The sequence below is a fragment of the Brachyhypopomus gauderio genome, chromosome 3 (assembly GCF_052324685.1).
Source record: "Brachyhypopomus gauderio isolate BG-103 chromosome 3, BGAUD_0.2, whole genome shotgun sequence".
Classification (NCBI taxonomy): Eukaryota; Metazoa; Chordata; class Actinopteri; order Gymnotiformes; family Hypopomidae; genus Brachyhypopomus; species Brachyhypopomus gauderio.
The window spans coordinates 36,304,229-36,323,206 of record NC_135213.1 but is presented as its reverse complement, the minus strand read 5'-3'; the positions used below and the strand labels follow the sequence as shown (position 1 = coordinate 36,323,206).

The 18,978-nt window shown below is 37.6% G+C and overlaps 2 protein-coding genes and 1 long non-coding RNA gene across 8 annotated transcripts; 1 reads left to right on the top strand and 2 right to left on the bottom strand.

The window, feature by feature from the left end:
- Nucleotides 1–1,811: 1,811 nt before the first annotated feature.
- On the bottom strand, nt 1,812–3,439 carry LOC143509645 (uncharacterized). Its single transcript, XM_076998495.1, has 3 exons — nt 3,048–3,439; nt 2,308–2,619; nt 1,812–2,158 (listed from the first exon to the last, which is right to left on the bottom strand). Exons 1-3 carry the CDS (start codon nt 3,100–3,102, stop codon nt 1,812–1,814), a joined length of 714 nt encoding a protein of 237 aa, XP_076854610.1. The 5' UTR covers nt 3,103–3,439.
- A 3,197-nt stretch (nt 3,440–6,636) lies between these two features.
- On the top strand, nt 6,637–13,088 carry LOC143509346 (G2/M phase-specific E3 ubiquitin-protein ligase-like). Of its 4 annotated transcripts, none has more exons than XM_076997978.1 (16): nt 6,637–7,111; nt 7,233–7,310; nt 8,013–8,141; nt 8,397–8,650; nt 8,803–8,862; nt 9,120–9,203; nt 9,295–9,339; nt 9,444–9,496; nt 9,659–9,731; nt 9,860–9,921; nt 10,328–10,406; nt 10,514–10,728; nt 11,381–11,648; nt 11,863–12,017; nt 12,224–12,462; nt 12,702–13,088. In XM_076997978.1, the coding sequence occupies exons 2-16, from the start codon at nt 7,298–7,300 to the stop codon at nt 12,950–12,952; spliced, it is 1,980 nt and encodes a 659-aa protein (XP_076854093.1). In that variant the 5' UTR covers nt 6,637–7,111; nt 7,233–7,297; the 3' UTR covers nt 12,953–13,088. The 4 variants fall into 4 exon arrangements, with proteins under 4 accessions (XP_076854093.1, XP_076854094.1, XP_076854091.1 ...); XM_076997976.1 differs by having other exon boundaries at nt 6,639–7,111; nt 7,233–7,478; XM_076997977.1 differs by having other exon boundaries at nt 6,639–7,478; nt 9,863–9,921.
- A 65-nt stretch (nt 13,089–13,153) lies between these two features.
- Nucleotides 13,154–18,978, bottom strand: LOC143509348 (uncharacterized). 3 transcript variants are annotated; one of them, XR_013129639.1, is made up of 5 exons: nt 18,838–18,978; nt 15,323–15,426; nt 14,956–15,191; nt 14,354–14,538; nt 13,154–14,248 (listed from the first exon to the last, which is right to left on the bottom strand). It is a non-coding gene; the product is annotated as an uncharacterized LOC143509348 (long non-coding RNA). The 3 variants fall into 3 exon arrangements; XR_013129638.1 differs by lacking the exon at nt 18,838–18,978 and having other exon boundaries at nt 15,323–15,866; XR_013129637.1 differs by lacking the exon at nt 18,838–18,978 and having other exon boundaries at nt 14,956–15,866.

The following is an 18,978-nucleotide window of genomic DNA, read 5'->3' as shown; positions in this document are numbered from 1 at the left end:
TGAGTCTAAGGATTTTAAAGCAGAAAACAGATATCACAAGTCTTGAGACGTTTGGAAGTTAGGTAGTTCAGGCTTTAATTGCAGAAAAGTGTGGAAGAAAAATAAGTTTTTTAAATATCAATAGAGGGGTTTCAAGTGCTTTTTCATAGTGCTATAAAAGAAGGGCATAAGCAAATGTTCCATCATTCTTTAGGAGCTGGTGTCCCCACATTCATCAGAGGGGAAGCAGAATGATCAGACTGGTGTGACAGAAATTATTGATTAGATCTTGTTTAGTTGTTATAAGAGATCATTATGAACTTTATGATTTAGTACATGTCATTCTGACTAAGCAGAAGGACTACAATAATGAAGTAGTGTGATTCAGTGTAATCATGTACTTATGTTTAGTTCATATTATGCATGTGTGCTATACGTGACCCAGGTCAGGGAGAGTGCTGAGGGTAAGAGCACTCTGTTAACTAGTAGTCACTAGGCTACTATTGTAACGAACTGCATGATGCAGAGCGGGGAGGCGGACACAAACGCTGAGAAGTGCGAGATTTAATAATGGGAATTCCATAGGCAGAGTCGTTATCGTAAGCAGGGGTCATAACGGGCAGGCAATCCAAACATGAAATGTACACGGGCATACTAACGAGGGAACAAAAACTACAAGGCAGGTTAACTAGGGAAGGACAGGCAAAACACACGAATGATGGAAAACGCAAAAGAGCGAACTCATGAACAGTGGCAATCACAATGAACAGGAATGTACAAAATATCCAACAATGACATGGGAGGCTCAGGGACTATAAATACACAGGACAGGACTAGACACAGGTGATAACAATGATGACGGGCGTGGCAGACAATGGCAGACCAGGGCAACAGACAAGCAGGGCGGGACTAACAGGCAAGGAACAACACAGACACGAGGGAACAGGGAAACCGGAGTGACACTAGGAGAGGGGGCGTAGCGCTACGTGACAACTATACTTGGGTCATTTAGCTTTCTCTGTGTTCAACTCTTCGTCTGGAGAGTCAACTCTACTACAGCTTGCTATTTTTTTCTTGAGCTGCTCCCAGACTCCCAGTAAGTATCCCAGCAGCACCCCGACCATCAGGCCCACACTGAGCCCAAAACCCAGGCCACCGTATCCCTGCAGAACCCTGTTGGTCCAAACACAGCTGTCCTCTCCCCCTGGAAAACAAAAATATTTCATAATCTCTCAGACTGTAAATAAACTTTACTATTATTATGAATAAAGAGATATGATACCTGCTTATAATACCATTTATATAGAAAGAATCAAAATACACCAGTTACTCAGCTTCTGTCCACTTAAACACTGATTATTAAACACTAACTGAACACATAGTTAAGCACATAATATACAAATTAAACCCATAGTGGGGTATCATGTTATTGAGTTTCTGCCATATTGCCCAAACCTCAAGCATTTTTTAAAATAATGATGATGCAGCTCATGTTTTGCTTACTTTTTATAATAATAAAAGTCATGTAATAAGAAAAGGCTCATATTACTATTCTGTAAATACCTGAATTAACTAATCACATGTAAGAACTAATCTCACATGTAAGAACGACATTTAGCAACTTCTAATGTCTTACATCCTGAATAATATTATCTTAAACTTATGCTCATGATATTAATGCATGTCAAAACATCACATGGTGATCACCTGGAGTAATAATAACATACCCTTATTTGGAGGTCCAGTTGTCTTATAGGTATGTCCTATAATTACACAAGTTTTAATGAGTTATTCTCAGTTAAATCTGCATCCCTGATGTACAACATACAATTCTACAACAGGTTACATTCAACTAACCTGAATATGACTGACACGGCTAAAGAGTTTAAACACTTGCCTCCTACTGTGACTCTATGAGTTGATACAGTTTCCTGATTCCTGATGTCCCGTATAGTGTAAACGCCACTATCAGACTCCTTCATCTCCTTCAGCTGCAGACTGAACATCACTCTGGTCTCATATTCAGAGTTGTACTGAATTCCACCTTTAACCTCACAGAGTTGGACAGGGTTTACACTGGCTTCATCAGTCTTGTTAACAAACACCTCCACTTGCTCTGAGATGGGAATATCCAGGGTGAGAGAATCTCCAGGGTTGATCTGCCAGGAAAACTCAGTAGCTGCAAGGACACACACACACACACACACACACACAAACACACACACACACAAACACAAACACACACACACACACACACACACGTTAATTAAGTTAATGTATTAAAAAATATATAAGTACTGTGTGGCAATAATAGAGGAGGACACTTACCCTCAATCCGCAGACTCACATCACAGATGGCTTCATCATCACACTTACAGGTGTACCAGGTCCTCTTAGTGTAATCAGCATGAGTGATGGTGAGGGAGAGATCTCCCTTCAGGTACTGATCATGGGTCATGCGAAATCCCTCCTTTGACTGGCAGGAGGTCCGGTCACACTGAACCAGAACGTCATGTTGTTTAGAAGACATGTGAACAACTTCACGAGTCCATGTGACCACACCAACACACGTCTGACTGCAAGGGAGAGTAGCAGCTTCATGAAGCTTCACCATCACTGAAGAAAATGATGATGCAGACGCTGAAAGAAGGATGAAAAAAACAAAACAGGGGAAAAAAAGAAAATCACATTTACTCAATTTTCTCCTACATGAGATTTTCCAACTCTCCACTGGGTGGTGCACTTGCCTGGGAGTCTGGACATTAGTTAAATGACACCACAATACAGGACTGAAAAAAGCACTGAGATTAGTTTTGAGTCATATTATCAACTGACCATATAATAATAATAATAATAATAATCTTTATTTGTATAGCACCTTTCATACATACATGTAACTCAAAGTGCTTTACAGTATAATATGCTGATCAAACCAACCCAGGTGACTGATCTGGTGCTACAGTGCTAGAATTGTAACTCCTATTGTTTTTATAACATAGAAATCATGTTGGAACCACTGAGATTACGTGACTGTCCGTGTTTAAGAAATATAAACAGGAGAAACTTACCAGCTAAGGTCAGCAGGCGAACCAGGACTGCTGTCAGGGAGCTACAGAGATGCATGTCTGTGCAACCTCTGAAGAGAAAGTTGCACCTCAGAAAGTATGTAGTTGCAACCCTGCCTGAAAATATCAAACTCAGCTAGTTGCTCAGCTTGCCGAAAGCCCCACAATCGTCACTGTGAATGAATGTTTATATAGCGCCTTTCAGGATACCCAAGGCGCTTTACACAACTACAAATCAGACAACCAATCACACACCGGCGAGACGTGACGAGGCTGAAGTTGGTTCCTTATTCGCCAGTGTCTTATTCGCACTTCCCTCCACCTTAAAAAAATAAAGCGGTAGTTTATGTCGCCGCGATAGAATGTATTGTACGCTTGAATTCCACCTTGTAAGACGTGAGTCCTGCAAACGTGCGCGGAATGCTGTGTCTTAAAGCTGCGCGCGAGCTGTCTTCCTCCATACCGCACGGTTAGGTTAGAGGACGGTATGGAGGAAGACAGCTCGCGCGCAGCTTTAAGACACAGCATTCCGCGCACGTTTGCAGGACTCACGTCTTACAAGGTGGAATTCTATGGAAGAAAAATAGTTCCATCGGATTTTGAATTCGTATTTGAAGCACTGAATTTGTTTGCCCTTGAATTTGAAGCTCTGATTTTTTTTTGCACTGAAATTATGCATCTGAATTTTGTTGCCTTTGAATTTAATGGACGAATTAATAAAAAAAATATTATTATTATTACTACTACTACTACTAATGATAATAATTAATACCTCTTTCAAAACCCTCAGCCAATGCCAAAGTGTTGTTTGTACTTTTTTATTGTATATGTTTTTTGAACTTGAAATGGTAATACAAAGGCAGGTTGAAGATATTACGTTGATTCGCCGTTAATAGTTCAACGTTTGCGCAACCATTTAACATTAAACGTTGATTCACCATTAATAGTTCAACGTTTGCGCAACCATTTAACATTAAACATTGATTCACCGTTAATAGTTCAACGTTTGCGCAACCATTTAACATTAAACGTTGATTCAACGTTGTTTCAACGTTGAAACTACAACAGACAGTATTTCAACTATATTTCAACCACATTTCAACGTTGATCGGTCGTGTGCCAGCTGGGAGTGTAGGAGGACCCCTGCTATTTCTGTTAGATTAGTAAATATCAAGTTACTATTTTCCCTCGATTAGTATAGAATAGAACTGCTTAATTATTTTATTTTCATTCATTGGGCTCCGCGCTTCCTTTTCTATACTTAACAAGGACGTGGTTTAGCACGTTGGGCAGCTTGGTGGTTAGCACGTTTGCCTCTCAGTTTCGAAAGGTTTGGATGGAAACCTCGTATTAAATATCGAGTTATGATGAAAAATCTGTGAACGTACAACACTCAGTAAAAGTGGCCGTGTTCTTGTTTTAATCTGAATTAGTTTTAGCTCGGAAGAGTTGTCCGTTTTCTTTTGAAACGTTCAAACACTGATAAGTAGTGAAACAGGGGTGAGTTTCCCAAAATGTTCTTAGCGCTTAGCGCTAAGAACGTTTCGGGAAACTCACCCCAGAACAGTAACCTGTAAGTCGTACCTGATCGAGATCTGCACTAATATTGTACTGGGATGTCCTGTTCTGCAGCTGCTGTTCAGAATTTAGACTCCACTCGTTTGCTCGCACATAAAGTCGCTACAGATGATATTCGCGATTTCCGTTGTTTCTATGTATAAATATGGGCTAATCTTTAATTATCCATCACAGCAAAAGCGCAGCATTATCTATATGAGATATATTTAGGTAATATTTGTCTTTTTTATATTTTATCCTAATAAAAATAAAATAAGTCATGTTGTCATTAAAATATATAAGATGCACGGTTGTCAGTAACGACGTCGAACAAATTCATACGGCGAGGTCACGTAGTCGGAGGTGAACTTCGGTATATCAAGTGTTTACTGTTCTCTTAGTTTGAAAGGCATTCGCTCCTCCTGAGTGCTACATTACATTTTATTTAAAACATTTAACACCCGTGAATCAGTGTCTTTATTTGGATATAGATAATGCTGCATAATTTCCTATGGTAGATCATTAAAAATGAGTCCTTATTTGTGCATAGAAACAACGGAATACGCCATTATCATCTGAAGCGCCTCTATGCGCGTGCACGCGAGGGGAGTAGGATTCTGCCGGGGAGTCGGAATTCGGCAAAACACCGGCATTTTATAATTCCTACGGTGGTGGGCTACAGTAAAGTTTCATTCCCGTTGTCCCTGCGGGAATATTGGAATGGGCGCGGCGATTTCTTCAGCCACAACAAAGCAGCTTTTACTGCCGTTTCGTTTGTGGTTGTGAACACATTCAGTTTGCTTTTTAACTCTTTGACAATTCGTCGTTTTTCTTGATGGCATACATAGCTCCGTGTTTGGTCGCAAAATGCCGACGTATATGGCAGGCCGTTTTATCATAAAATGGGCTTCACCCCACTTACATTCCAGATATCTGTAACTACATTACAGATATCTGTATATTTAATTTAAGATATCTCTAATTATATTTTAACTAGGCAAAATGTCAATTTGAGATATCTCCAATTACATTCTGACTAGTATAAATTACGTCATATTCACCATTGATTTGTATGGAGGCTCAAGTTCAAGATATCTGCAATTAATTACTGACTATCTGAAATGTACATTTAAGATATCTACAATTAAATTATGACTAGTCAAAAAGTCAATTACAGATATCTCGTTTTTTTTGTTCTGACTAGTCATTATTCTAAATAAAGATATCTTAAACATACTCATTATTTAAGATATCTTAAAAATATTTTTAGATATCTGAAACTAAGATTTGACTAGTGCAAATTAAATATCAGATATCTTGAAAGTAAGTAATGACTAGGCAATATGGCAAGCCGTTTTAGCTTTTATTCGTATTTTTCTTGATATCAAGAATGTAATTCTTACATGTAAAAATTTTATTTTTGATATCAGGAAAGGAATTCTTACATGTAAAAATTAAATTCTTACTAGTAAATGTTGAATTCTTACATGTAAGAATTACATTCTTGATATCAAAAATAAAATTTTTACATGTAAGAATTCATGACTTTTCCAATTCATTTTGAATGGGGGAAACATTTTTACATGTAAGAATAACATTTTTACTAGTATAAATTAAATTCTTACATGTTAAAATTGTATTTTTACATGTACAAAAATCATTTTCACATGTAAGAATTCAATTTCTACTAGTAAGAATGCAATTCTTACATGTAAGAATAAAATTTTTACTAGTGAAAAATCAGAATTGATTTTTTACTAGTAAGAATGTAATTCGTGATATCAAGAATTATATTTTTGATATCATTAATTTAATTCTTACATGTGGGAATTAAATTCTTACATGTAAAAATGTATTTTTTGATATCAGGAATTACATTTCCGATATAAACATTTTTATTTCTGATATCAACAATGTAATTCTTGATATCAAAAATTGAATTTTTACATGTGAGAATTCTTATCTTGATATCAAAAATGTTATTTTTACATGTGGGAATTTTGTTTTTGATATCAAGTATTGAATTCTTACATGTAAGAATAAAATTTTTACTAGTACACGTTTATGCAAATGAGTAAATGAAGCGTCTGTTTTAAACCTATCCAATTGTGGCCTGTTGTCACTGTCTGTGGGAGTGCCTCCAAAGATGCAAGGTTGCCAAGTCTGCATCAATCAATCAATCAATCATCAGTTATTTATATAGCGCCTTACACAACCTGAGTTGACCAAAGCGCTGTACACAATAGAAATCAATAATCAATTTGTATGATCTTAAAGATAACATCTGTGTGCAGTTGGTAATGATACAACTTGCAAATAATTCGATGTTGAAAGCCATCCTAAATACGTGTGTTTTAAGTTTGGCTTTAATTATTGGCAGATCAGTGATGGAACGTAGAACAGTAGGCAAGGCATTCCACACAATAGGACCTGCTACCGCGAAAGACCGATCACCCCACTGCTTACACCTAAAAGCTGTCTTTGATATTTGAATCGTTTATAATAAAAGGGTAATGGTTTCTATATATTAATAAAAGCTTTTCATGTTTATAATATTATATGCATTTATGATAGCGTGTATTCTTTTAGCCTTTTGTCTTAAAGAACTTTTAATTTTTCCACTCGGAGCAGGTTGTCTGGCAACCATGCTCCCACTGCGCTAATGATGGGATGTCGGTAATTAGCCATTTTGCAATATGTCAGGTGGAGGTGAGAATCATTCCAACACAGAGCACTCTACTGATTTTACAAGAGTATATAGAGCTGTTGCGGCAGCAAGAAGACAACTTTCCTCTGGCAGAAACACGGAATCAAATCTGTTGTCTAATGTACGGAGCTCATTTTCCCGACGCCGTCGCAACAGTTCTATGAATCTAGGTAGGTTTGCTAGCTAGTCAGCACAAATCCAGTTATGGCAGCTTACATTAGTTAGCTTTGACAAATCCAGGGGTGGGTTTCCCGAAACGTTCGTAGCGCTAAGTACTTCTTAACCTCGTACGTTTCATACGAGGTTAAGAAGTACTTTTGCAAGACTACGCGCTACGAACGTTTCGGGAAACCCACCCCAGGTCAGTTAGTTAGTTAGCGCGAATCCACATATTTTAGCTTAGTTAACACAAATCCACGTATTTTAGCTAGTTAGTACAAATCCACATATGATCGCCAAAGAGCGAGCTAATATGTTCTATTTCTTGGCAGTGTTAGCTATGTTCATTATGTCTGAATATAACCAGTAAATGGAGGTAACTTTAAGTACAATGTTTAACGTATAAGTAAATACACTACAAATGGATCCTTATCTGTGATCTGTAGCTGGTGAGCAAAACTGACTGAACATGTCTTATGGTTATTACAAACATGCCTATTATGTCATGTGTCTTGCAATAGCAAAAATAATATTATGAACAACAGGTGATGGACGTCGACGTGGGAGAAAGCCTGGGCTTAAATGGCAGGTGAAGCTTTTCTTGTTAGAGGATCCTAACCAAACCACTATACCCAGTTCACAGGATTCAGAGGAACTTGAGAAATCTGGTTTAGGTATGGTGATTTTTGTTTTCTTTTTTATTGTCATCAGCAATATTTTTTGATACACTGGTACTTGGGAATACCACTATGATTTGCTACAATCATTCATTCTGCTTTACATTACAGTTAACATAATAGTAGAAGGAGTATACAATAATATAAGGAGTAGAAGCTGTAATTGATTACATGAAAGTGTAAAGGCATTTAGACTTTTGTGTTGCTCATGTTGTAACATTTCCCTTTACTAATCCTGTAATCTTTTTACAGGAAGCGGGAACAGTGACTTAGGTCATGAGCATAAGACCGTTGATTTGTCATGGTCCTTGGCAGAACTCAATACATTCATCTGCCAAAGCTTTGAGAGCGTAAGCCTAAATGTGACCGGCTTTCGTCTTGCCAGAGCTACAAAAGCAAAGAAACTGCTAGTTGTCCAGGCCAACTCCGTCAAAGACTTGAAGCGACAAATTGGAAGAAGCAGACTTTATATACTGCCCAATTCAAACTTATCGCTATCCAGACAGGTGAGTTCTGATTGATTACATTGCATCTTTTATTAAAGTGAACTTTTAATATGCAAAACTGTTATTCAGCAGCTTCGTATTAACATGTGTCAGTGATCTGTTTTATTTTGCATGAGCAACTTGATTATGAAATACTGAAAATGTTCATGCAGGATGGAGAATCCTTGAATGAGAGTAGTGAAGGAAGATCAAGTGTTAGTTCTGCAGCCGTGGTAAGATGCAGTCCAGTTCTTTCACAGCTATACCTGGTAGAAGCTAAGTCAAGTACTAATATTTATTGAAGGGAACTTATTGGGAAATATTCCATAGATTAGGAATATTAGGATAAGGGTAGTTCTCAGTCAACTAATAAGTAGTGGTATAATTTGTAGTTGTTTAACCTAATTACCGGTATGTTAAAATTTGATTTCTTAATTCCTTTATGAGGTAAATATCTAGGCATGAAACATTATTGAAATAATTCTTACAGGTCTCTCTCAATGTGCATTCTGAAATGGTTAGAAGTGCAGTGACATCAGTAGAGAGTAATATTGTTGACCTGACAGATGAGGTGGTAAGCTACATCTATGAACACATTATATTGACATTTTATAAATAATTAAATCTGTAGAAAAATGTATATTTAACAGTGCTGTTTGATGTAGGATGGAAATAGAGGCTACATATATGTAAATGCAGGCACTCCTGAGGTAATTACACATTTGCTTGAAACGTTTCATGCATTTTCTTTTTATAAACATTTAAATTATTTTTTAACATTTTTTGTTTGTTTGTTCACCATCCGTTGATTCAGGTGTTCTACAGAACAAATCAGCCAGTTGAAGGAGAAACAACTACTCAGAACCGGTATTGCTCATGTTCAGATTGCAGTGTTTTTTTTACTTCTATTACATTCCTATTACTAGTTAAATTTAGTTGATTGTAAGACTCTTTTGATGTTACTTTAACCTATATTGTTTTTCATCAGAGAGTGCGGGCATTTCATTTTTTTTGTACCCATCTCAACAGGACTGGCCAGTCTTTGCTTTCTGAGAGTACACTGGAAGTGACACTTGAGCATTATCCAGTGGCAAGCTCTCCTGTGAGTCCCAGTTATGAGAGTATTTAGACACATTGATACCCATGTTTATTACTTTGTTAGTAAATATGCAGCAGGTCTGCTTTGTGTTTATAATGCAGACTCCTTTGTTATGTCAAAACCTTTTCAAGCAGATACACGGGAGCTTTCCAACAACTGTAGGAGTGTCCCACAGTCAGTTCACAGCAATCAGGTTCTCAAACATTTATAACCCTGAGACCGTTTTACTCACTTCCATTGGAGCTATAAAGGCTATCATTGTTCTTTGTGAACTGACACTAAAACATTGAAATTCCATATAATTGAAAGAGCACTAGGTGTAGTGTTATAACATTCCCACTAAATATCAGTAACTTAATTTCACCTATCTTTGTTTAGAGAGCTTACTGTTTCTAAAGAATTGGGAGAATAGTGGTCATTCACAGATCAGTGTGAGATTTGTCTTCAGCTTATACAGAAGTCCATGTCTTGCTGAATCAAAGTTTAAATGTTTCTGCAAAACTGAAGGTAATGTTTTTTGACGCACCATGTGTGTAAATGGATGTAGAGCTACATATAGCAATATGGGTTTTTGTTTTGTTTCTTTTTTGTACATGCAGTGAGATATTACAAGACAGTGAACCTGATGAGGACACCCAAATGCTGTCGTCTCCAAAACGTCCATATAGTCCATCTAACGTGAGTTGAAAAATGTCGCTGTATCCACAGTGCATGATTGCATGCTAGAAGAAGTTAAACTGAAATTTAAAGTTGCTTCTGTTATGGTTATTTTTTCTTGTTTAAAGGAAGTGGAAAACCTTGCTGATATCATTGGAGAATTCAGGAAGGAAAACATCAGTGAGCATTCTACACTGATAGTTGTGGCAAGAAGGAGGCGAATTCTACACAGTGCCATCACAGCTCTGAACAAGGGCTATTTTGATTGGCACAAATGTCCACGGATTGAATTTGTGGGTGAGATGGCTGATGATTTTGGAGGGCCCACAAGAGAATTCTTCAGGTTGGAGTTACATTACCATTAATTAAGTCTTCTTTTTGTTTTGCACGCGTCATACTGGAAAACTATCATTTAAAAAAGTTATGAATTATCATTTTTAACCATCTAATGTACAGTGACCACCTTTTCATTTATTTCATTCACGGTTATAGTGGCATTAGGAACAAGCAGATAATTTTTCTGGACATATTGCTGAGAAGATTAGATGGAAATGATATCATATGCAAACCCATATGAGCTTGAGAAAAGCTCTGATATATAAAGTGGGGTTAAAAATAAATTAAAAGATGTAAAAAAAAAAAAACAAAGCATCCACCAAAATTGCCCCATCAGAAGGGCAATTGGAAGATTAAACTCTGACCTTTGCCAAAATGAATGCACTTTACGTGCAAGTGTAAGGAAGAAATACATGCAAAACCAGAGAAACTGGTGAATTAGCAATGGTTTATTTTATCATTGTGGAGCATCAGTAGTATTTTAAACATGCCCTCCTAAATGGTGGGGCCAATATTTAGGACCATTAGATAGAAATAATATTCTTTGCCATGTTCTTATTGTTTTACTGGAGATGACCCAGTTGTATGTTTTATTGAGTTAATTTTATGCTGTATTTGAAAAAAATTTTATGCTGTAATTTCCTCTTGTTTCTTGGTAGGCTTTTAATGAAGGACGTGCAGTCTACTTTGGGCATTTTCGAGGGACAGCCAGGCAACCTTTTTTTTTCTTATGATCAGGCAGCCCTAGAAAAAGGAAAGTATTATACTGGTGGGAAGTTGATTGCCTGGTCCCTGTTGCATGGGGGACCAAGCATTAAGGCATTACATCCCAGCCTTTATCAGTTAATGTGTGGTCAGGCTCCAGATCTTGAAGGATTTGATATTGCCAGCTTGCCAGACAACTCTGTGCAGGACAAGCTTCAACAGGTATTCTGACACTATGCAGTTTTTTTTTTTTTTTTTTTTTTTTTTTTGCTTTGTTGTAATTTTTTTAAAGAGGAGATTTTTAACATGTTTTAACAGGGGAGAAAAATAACTATTACTTTAAATATTACTAATTGTTATTCTCATCAAAATATTACAGTATATAGAAATGTAAAGATATAGACAGGAGTTTGTTTCTCTTGTGTTGTCTTCTTAGATTGAAAAATGTAAAACTGAGGAGGACTGGAAAGATCTGCAGGAGAGTCTGGGTGATTGGATTGCAGACTGTGGAGTGCCAGGGGTATATGAAGCCAAGGTTCTTAATATTCCACAGATCATCTCACAAATTGTGAAACATTTTATCTTTCACAGGTATTATTCCTAGAGCTGTCCCGGATTCAATGTGTTGTGTCTTCTATTTCTATATAATCTGTGCTTTAATAGTAAATAAGATTTGTTGACTAACATCATTGCTTATTGATAACAATGGACAGATCCTTACTAACTGGTGACATCCTTCCATCTAATTATCACTATGCATGATTTTATTTTAATCATTTATTTCATTTATGTTTCAGAACTGCAAACATGGTGGAGCAGTTTAAACAAGGGATCAACTCTTGTGGTAAACTTTGGGAAACTGTGGAGAGATACTGGAAAGCATTTCAGTGCCTGTTTACACATACAGAGGAGCAACTGACAAGAGCAGCCTTCCGATGTCTTTTTGATATCTTTTGGAGTGATGAGGGGGCAAACAACAAGGAAGCGGAAGAGGACACTATATTTGCATGGGAGTGTCTTCTCAACAGTGTGCAAGGTCAAAATCCATTGTCACACAATTGTCATTATGAAATTGATTATGCAGTTATGTACTTTGTCTTAACCTGTAACGTTAATATAATAGATGTGTACTGCTATGTAAAAAATAAATCAACATGAATCTTATTGTGGAGCCACCTTTAAAACACAGTGCTTACGCCATTAAATCTGAGTCATGGCATTAAAAACATATTCCTGTTTTGGCGTTTATGCAATTGTGTGTCTGTATTTTAACAGAAAAAGAAACTCCCTTCACCTTTGAGGACCTATTGGTGTTTGTCACGGGAGCAGATGCAGTACCACCTCTTGGTTTTCCGCAGCGACTTCAAATCCAGTTTTATGACCAGGAGGAAAGAGGAAGTCGTTTTCCTTATGCTTCAACTTGCTCTATGACACTGTTCCTTCCCCGTGGTGTACAGAATGAAGGGGAGCTACTTGATCTGATGACCAATGCTGTACTTGGATCATTTGGATTTGGAAAGGTTTAGATTATATCTCAAACATGCTTCAGCCGGCTAGAAAAAGAGAGACTGAAATATTTCCATATCAAGTTTCACAGAAATTTCATGTTTGCCATTTTGCAAAAAAAAAAAAAAAAAGTGCTGTCTAAGGATTCAGTATTGAGCCTGTTTTAGATATTTAGGCATTGGATTACTGACACAAGTTGTTGAGATAAAGAATATTTTTTTCTTTTATTTTTCACATTTTATTTGACATTTGTTTAGCTTTGGAAGAGTTTCTGTATTGGCATTACAGTTTTACATTTTTGTCACAATGTACATGTCAGAAGAACAAGAGTTAAGTAAATCTTTATTGTAATTAACATGGCTTCTCTATGTAGTATGATTGAGTTTTCCATTTTTCTTCAATCTGCTTATTGTTCGCTTCCCAACCAGGACTACACATTGTTGCTGTATATACAATATTCTTGTATATGTATAAAAATATACATTTTTTATATAGTCTTCACATTCTTCAATCAAACTTTTAGTTAAAAGTTCAGAAAGCATTAGGCTGAAAGCATAGTGGTGATCTCTCTACAGCAAGTTACGTATTTGTCTTTTAGGTCTGTAATTCCTGTGAGAACATCCTGAAGAGTCCGTTGTTGTTCTTGATTAAGACCGATGTGTGGTCGACTCACTACTACTGCCTGGTCAAAGACTTCCTCTTCGGCTTCTAACTGCTCCAGCTGCACACCATGATGTGCCAACAGTATTTCCAAGCTGTCCTCACTGTAAGGATTCTCACCAAAGACATTGTTGATTGCAGTGCTGTCTGCTTGCTGGCTGCCAATCATGCCCTCCAGCCACATTTGGTTAGGGGTGTGAGAATGTTCACTGCGCATGCTGTGGTTGTTCCATGCCTTCCTGAAAGTTTCCAATCTCTCTGTAATTTCTGGAAGATACACTGTTTGGAGTGAGTATTTATGTATTTCATTGTCTGGTTCCAAAAGGCCTTCATCTTCATAAGAGTAAAACAAGTTGTAATAGTAATGGATGACTTGTGTGAACACATCCCTCCAGAGGCGTTCAATTCGCTGATTGTGAACTGATAGCCCAGTAATGTGGCTCCCTCGTCCTTCCCCATTCAAAAGGTTCATTAACAGTGCTACCATTGTATTTTCACCCCCATGGTCTGATCTGACCCTTGATGGAAGTCCATACCGGCAACTTGCCCTTACAAAGTGAGCTAGAACTGTCAGGGCAGTGTTGTCAGTACTGGCATTCAGGTAGGTGATGACCCGTGAATATCCATCTATACCACCATGTATCACAATACCCCAGCTGTAAAAAAAAAAAAGACAGGACCATTTTAATACTAACTCAGATTTATTGTTGGGTTATCAGATGATTAAACCAAATTAATTACTCAGTTATATAAAATTTTACCGTATGAGGCGCATGTATCCATCAATGTGCCATAGACTGTTGGGAAATGGTACATGATAAGTGCGCCTTGCAATAACGTTGCTCCACCTTTGTGCGGCTGCTGCTGGATCAATTCTGTTCAGTGTCTCCCGCACTCGATGTCGAGGTACATGTATACTCGCAGCAGAAAGATAGCCCCTCATCATCTACCAAGACGGTTCTCATTAGATCACAGACAAACATTGACTCATCTGGGGTCGGCAACCTATGGCACGCGTGCCACCGTTGGCACGCCGAGGCATAGTCACTGGCATGCGACACGCTGGACCAGCATCAGCAAAAATATATATAAATGAATATAAATTATTATATTAATGGATTATACTTTCGCGAGTGACAGTAGCGCGTGACTCTGCACAACTCGTGCGAACCTGCGCGAGCGGCGGAGGTGTTTATACTTGGCGATCGATCGCGATATAATACTTAATTTGTGTCCATTTACAATTTAAACTCACCGCCATAGTGGCACACTCATTGACTAGACATGTTAAAGTTGGCACTCCATGTTTCAAAGGTTGCCGACCCCTGGTCTAATAGCTCAGTTCCAAAAAAGTACAGCCTACCTCACAACCTGCCCTTGGATGTTGCTGATGGAGCATTCGTACATGCTGTTCAAGATCATTGTCACTGATGGGAGTAAATCTTTGCCTTATCGAAATGCCCAAAGATCTGAGTTTTCTGTAAATGAAAGACGATGAGCAGCCAAGAAGCCGTGCCATTGCTTTTGCTCTAAATCCTTGGTTGAATAAGAGTTCCAGCTGTTCTCTTGACACATCAATTCTGGGTCTACCCCGGGAGCCTGGAATAGCCAGTGCAAACAACACTGAACAAATGGAATGTGCAAAACATAATTACAGAACTAGCTTATAGTTCAAAGATTAAATTTAAACTTAATATTGTAGGCCTACATTGTGCTTAAATGCTGCTTACCAGTGCTGTTACGCTGTGCAGAGTACGAAGCAGTTGGCACATCAGCAGTTATGGAAGACTGTAATGTAGTCAGACTCTCAAACAATTCTGCAAACGTTTCCCCACTCAAATGATTTTCAATACGACGTAGATTAGCAATGAGAGAATCAATAATAGCAACATCACGCAAGCCTCCATTACTGCCTTGCTGGACGTTTCTATGAATAAGTCTGACTCTCCTCATAATACGTGACAGAACCAAGTCGGCCATTGGCAGAGTTTAACATTAGCCCACACTTAAAATATGTAGTATGAAGCTATAAAAAATAAGCACTGTGCAAGCTGTATAAAAAAAAGAAAGACAATATTTCATGTGGTCTCTTTAAGAAGCGCGCAATGTAAATTAGCTCCGCCTTTGTATCCGCATGCAAATCAAGCTCATTTACATTAGAACATGTAATAATTAAATTTTTACTAGTAGAAATTCAATTTTCACATGTAAAAATAGAATTTTTACTAGTAAGAATAAAATTTTTACTAGTAAGAATTCTATTCTTGATATCAAAAATATAATTTGTACATGTAATAATTAAATTCTTACTAGTAGAAATTTAATTTTTACTAGTAGAAATTTAATTTTTACTAGTGAAAAATGAATTCTTACGTGAATTAATTTAATTTATGATATCAATAATTAAATTTGTACTTGTGGAAATTGTATTTCCACATGTATTAATTTAATTCCCGATATCAAGAAAAAAGGAATAAAAGCTAAAACGGCTTGCCATATTTATCTAGACTTTTTTTTTATTTCTGTTATCTTGAATAATTATTCTGACTAGTCGGAATGTGTTTGTAGATATCTTCAATAATCATTTTGTCTAGTCAATACGTCCCAGATTTACGTAGCATTTTGGCGCCAAGCTTGGCACTCTTTGTATTTGCTAATCTAGGGTGACCAGATTTGGGTTTCTGAAAAGGAGGACACATTTTTTGCTGGGGTCATCGGTGTATCGGTGTTTGATATGACACAAATGACATGGTGTCTGTGTAAAAATTGCATTTATTGAACAGCACAAAACAACATAGTACGTGCCGTACACATCAAGCACTCTGCCTCATACGGATCACGACCCTGGCGAAAGCACAGGAATTTTTTCTTTAACTCCTCCGTAAACGTTCACTTTCGTTTCGGCTTTGCCGCAGAACTGGCGGACACACGTGCTTTCGCTTGTAAACACTCGGTGGTAGACTGGCAGGCCCACGCTTTCTTCTTCACACACACACACACACACACACACACACACACACACACACACACACACACACAATATAAAGTAGATAGATTTGAGGAGAAGTACGTGACTAATTTGCGCTACAGAGAAACCTGGAATGAAGTGGAACGGAGTGGCAATTCTAATCACAATGCACTGTACATGTATTATGTTTGAGGAAGTCGAACAAAATCCCGGACGATTTTGAAATTCCCCCCGGACATTTTTTAGGTCTCAAAAGTAGGACATGTCCGGGAAAAAGAGGACATCTGGTCACCCTAGCTAATCAGTGGTCTGTACGCGATGTCAGGACAGTCGAACTCGCATTCTCGTGTTTTTAATACGATTTTTTAGTGCCGCATAAATGGAACGGAGTGGCAATTCTAATCACAATGCACTGTACATGTATTATGTTTGAGGAAGTCGAACAAAATCCCGGACGATTTTGAAATTCCCCCCGGACATTTTTTAGGTCTCAAAAGTAGGACATGTCCGGGAAAAAGAGGACATCTGGTCACCCTAGCTAATCAGTGGTCTGTACGCGATGTCAGGACAGTCGAACTCGCATTCTCGTGTTTTTAATACGATTTTTTAGTGCCGCATAATCCATACTGTTAAGATCTTTCAAGATTGTGCCATTTTTCTACTTATTCGCAGTTTGAGATTCGTTTGGTTACTTATTCGGCGGCTGAAGTGGTTCCTTATTCAAAAAGGGTGTGTTCACGATGCGTGTTTGCAGCCCGCTTTGTTTAAAAGCGATAGATTAAACAAACGAGCGTAGAAGCAAACATTTAAGAGGTTATTGTTTCCCATACTGATTTTGTGAATGTAGAAAAAAAAATTAATGAAAGCATTCCTTTTGTAAATGGTTTCTATTTCAAGTTGTTCCAATTGTACCCGATTTGTACATGATGATTGAATTCGCCAGCATTTCTAACGTAAGGAAACATATTCTTAGATTTGAAAACTAAAAACACAGAAATGCTGTTCTAGAACACAAATTAATCGGAAGAAGAAATACCAGCACACAACATGGCATATTGAGCAGTGGGCATAGGTTAACGGATTTAAAGGGCCGTTTCAGAGGCTTATTGAAGCCCTTATTGATGGTGGGCCAGAGAAATAACAAATGCATCATGAAGAACAGGTCACTCTAAGAGGAACCTGATTTTAGCCTGATCCAACATCATTTAACACCTCAAATCTATCTGGAAACACGGCATATTGAGTAGTTAAGCACACAGAAAGCGCACTGAAATGATTCTTTTCAAGAACAGCTAACGCCATTTTAGCCACCCAAAATTCCGCAGGCAGCAGTTTCGACGACTCAGCGACATTGCAAAAGGGGCGTAATGCACGCACTTCTTTAATTCAGATATCTAAAAATGTCATTTTGACTAGTCATAATTACGTTAGAGATATCCTGAATAAGAATTACGGATGTGTGACTCATAAAATGACGAATCCAGTGACGTCATTTTAGACATCTTAAAAGCAGTTTTGATCCGTCAAATTGAAATTGCAGATATCTTGAATTGTTCTTCTTACTAGGTAGAATGCAAATGTAGATATCTTGAATTGTTATTCCGGATAGTCAAATTGTAATTGTTATCAGTCAAAACTAATATTTAGATATTCAGAATGTAATTACAGATAATAAGACGAAGCCCATTATATGTTAAAACGGCCTGCCATACGACGTATGTAGGGTCTGTCTCAAAACCTAGTGAGCTCTCTACATAGACAGCATTTTACGTCATAGGATGCGCGTTCCCGAGAAGTAGGCTGTCTCAATTCTTAGATACCTTAAAATGCTGTCTACTAAGATATCTTAATCTGACCCTGAAATAAGTGAGCATTATGCTGCATTCAAGTGGAAGTCGGGCAGTAGATTTCTCCGAGGTGAAACTCGTTTACGCGACTTGCTCGCGTTCATGTGGTTTGTGTGTGTGAAATGAAAGAAAAATGGAGGCTGTCGAACGTTTGTTCGTCGTTTGGCTAATCATCAGTATTTACACATTGCATACACGTCAATTCATCATGTAATGTACACGATACTTAACAGTAGCTGCCACTATTCATAAATGTTTATAGGTATGTGAACAAAATTTAAAATAATGCTATTCTGTCAGCAAAACATTAGGTGTTGATTTTAGTTTTTGAACACAAATGCAGCAAAAATATGTGTTGATAATAGAGGTTTAAAATAATGTTACTATTGGAATTAGCGTACGAATTGTACATCATTATTTAGCATCTTACTGTTAATGTATTGTTCAGCCATTTTGGAAATAGCGTTTACGTCACAACTCGGGCAGTTCGTGCTGCATCGAAAATCTCCATGTGTCCGACTTCAGCTTCCGACATCAGAGGGTGTTCATGTCGTGCCCTCTGGTGGGAAAC

Bases quoted from the DNA above. Each gene is read 5' to 3' on its own strand.
- LOC143509645 (XM_076998495.1), bottom strand. From the start codon at position 3,102: ATGCATCTCTGTAGCTCCCTGACAGCAGTCCTGGTTCGCCTGCTGACC. The intron at 2,620-3,047 runs GTAAGTTTCTCC...TCCTTCTTTCAG, and splicing joins TCGCCTGCTGACCTTAGCTG to CGTCTGCATCATCATTTTCT. The intron at 2,159-2,307 runs GTAAGTGTCCTC...GTGTCCTTGCAG, and splicing joins TGTGAGTCTGCGGATTGAGG to CTACTGAGTTTTCCTGGCAG.
- LOC143509346 (XM_076997976.1), top strand. From the start codon at position 7,298: ATGTCAGGTGGAGGTGAGAATCATTCCAACACAGAGCACTCTACTGAT. The intron at 8,651-8,802 runs GTGAGTTCTGAT...ATGTTCATGCAG, and splicing joins ACTTATCGCTATCCAGACAG to GATGGAGAATCCTTGAATGA. The intron at 9,340-9,443 runs GTAATTACACAT...CCGTTGATTCAG, and splicing joins TAAATGCAGGCACTCCTGAG to GTGTTCTACAGAACAAATCA.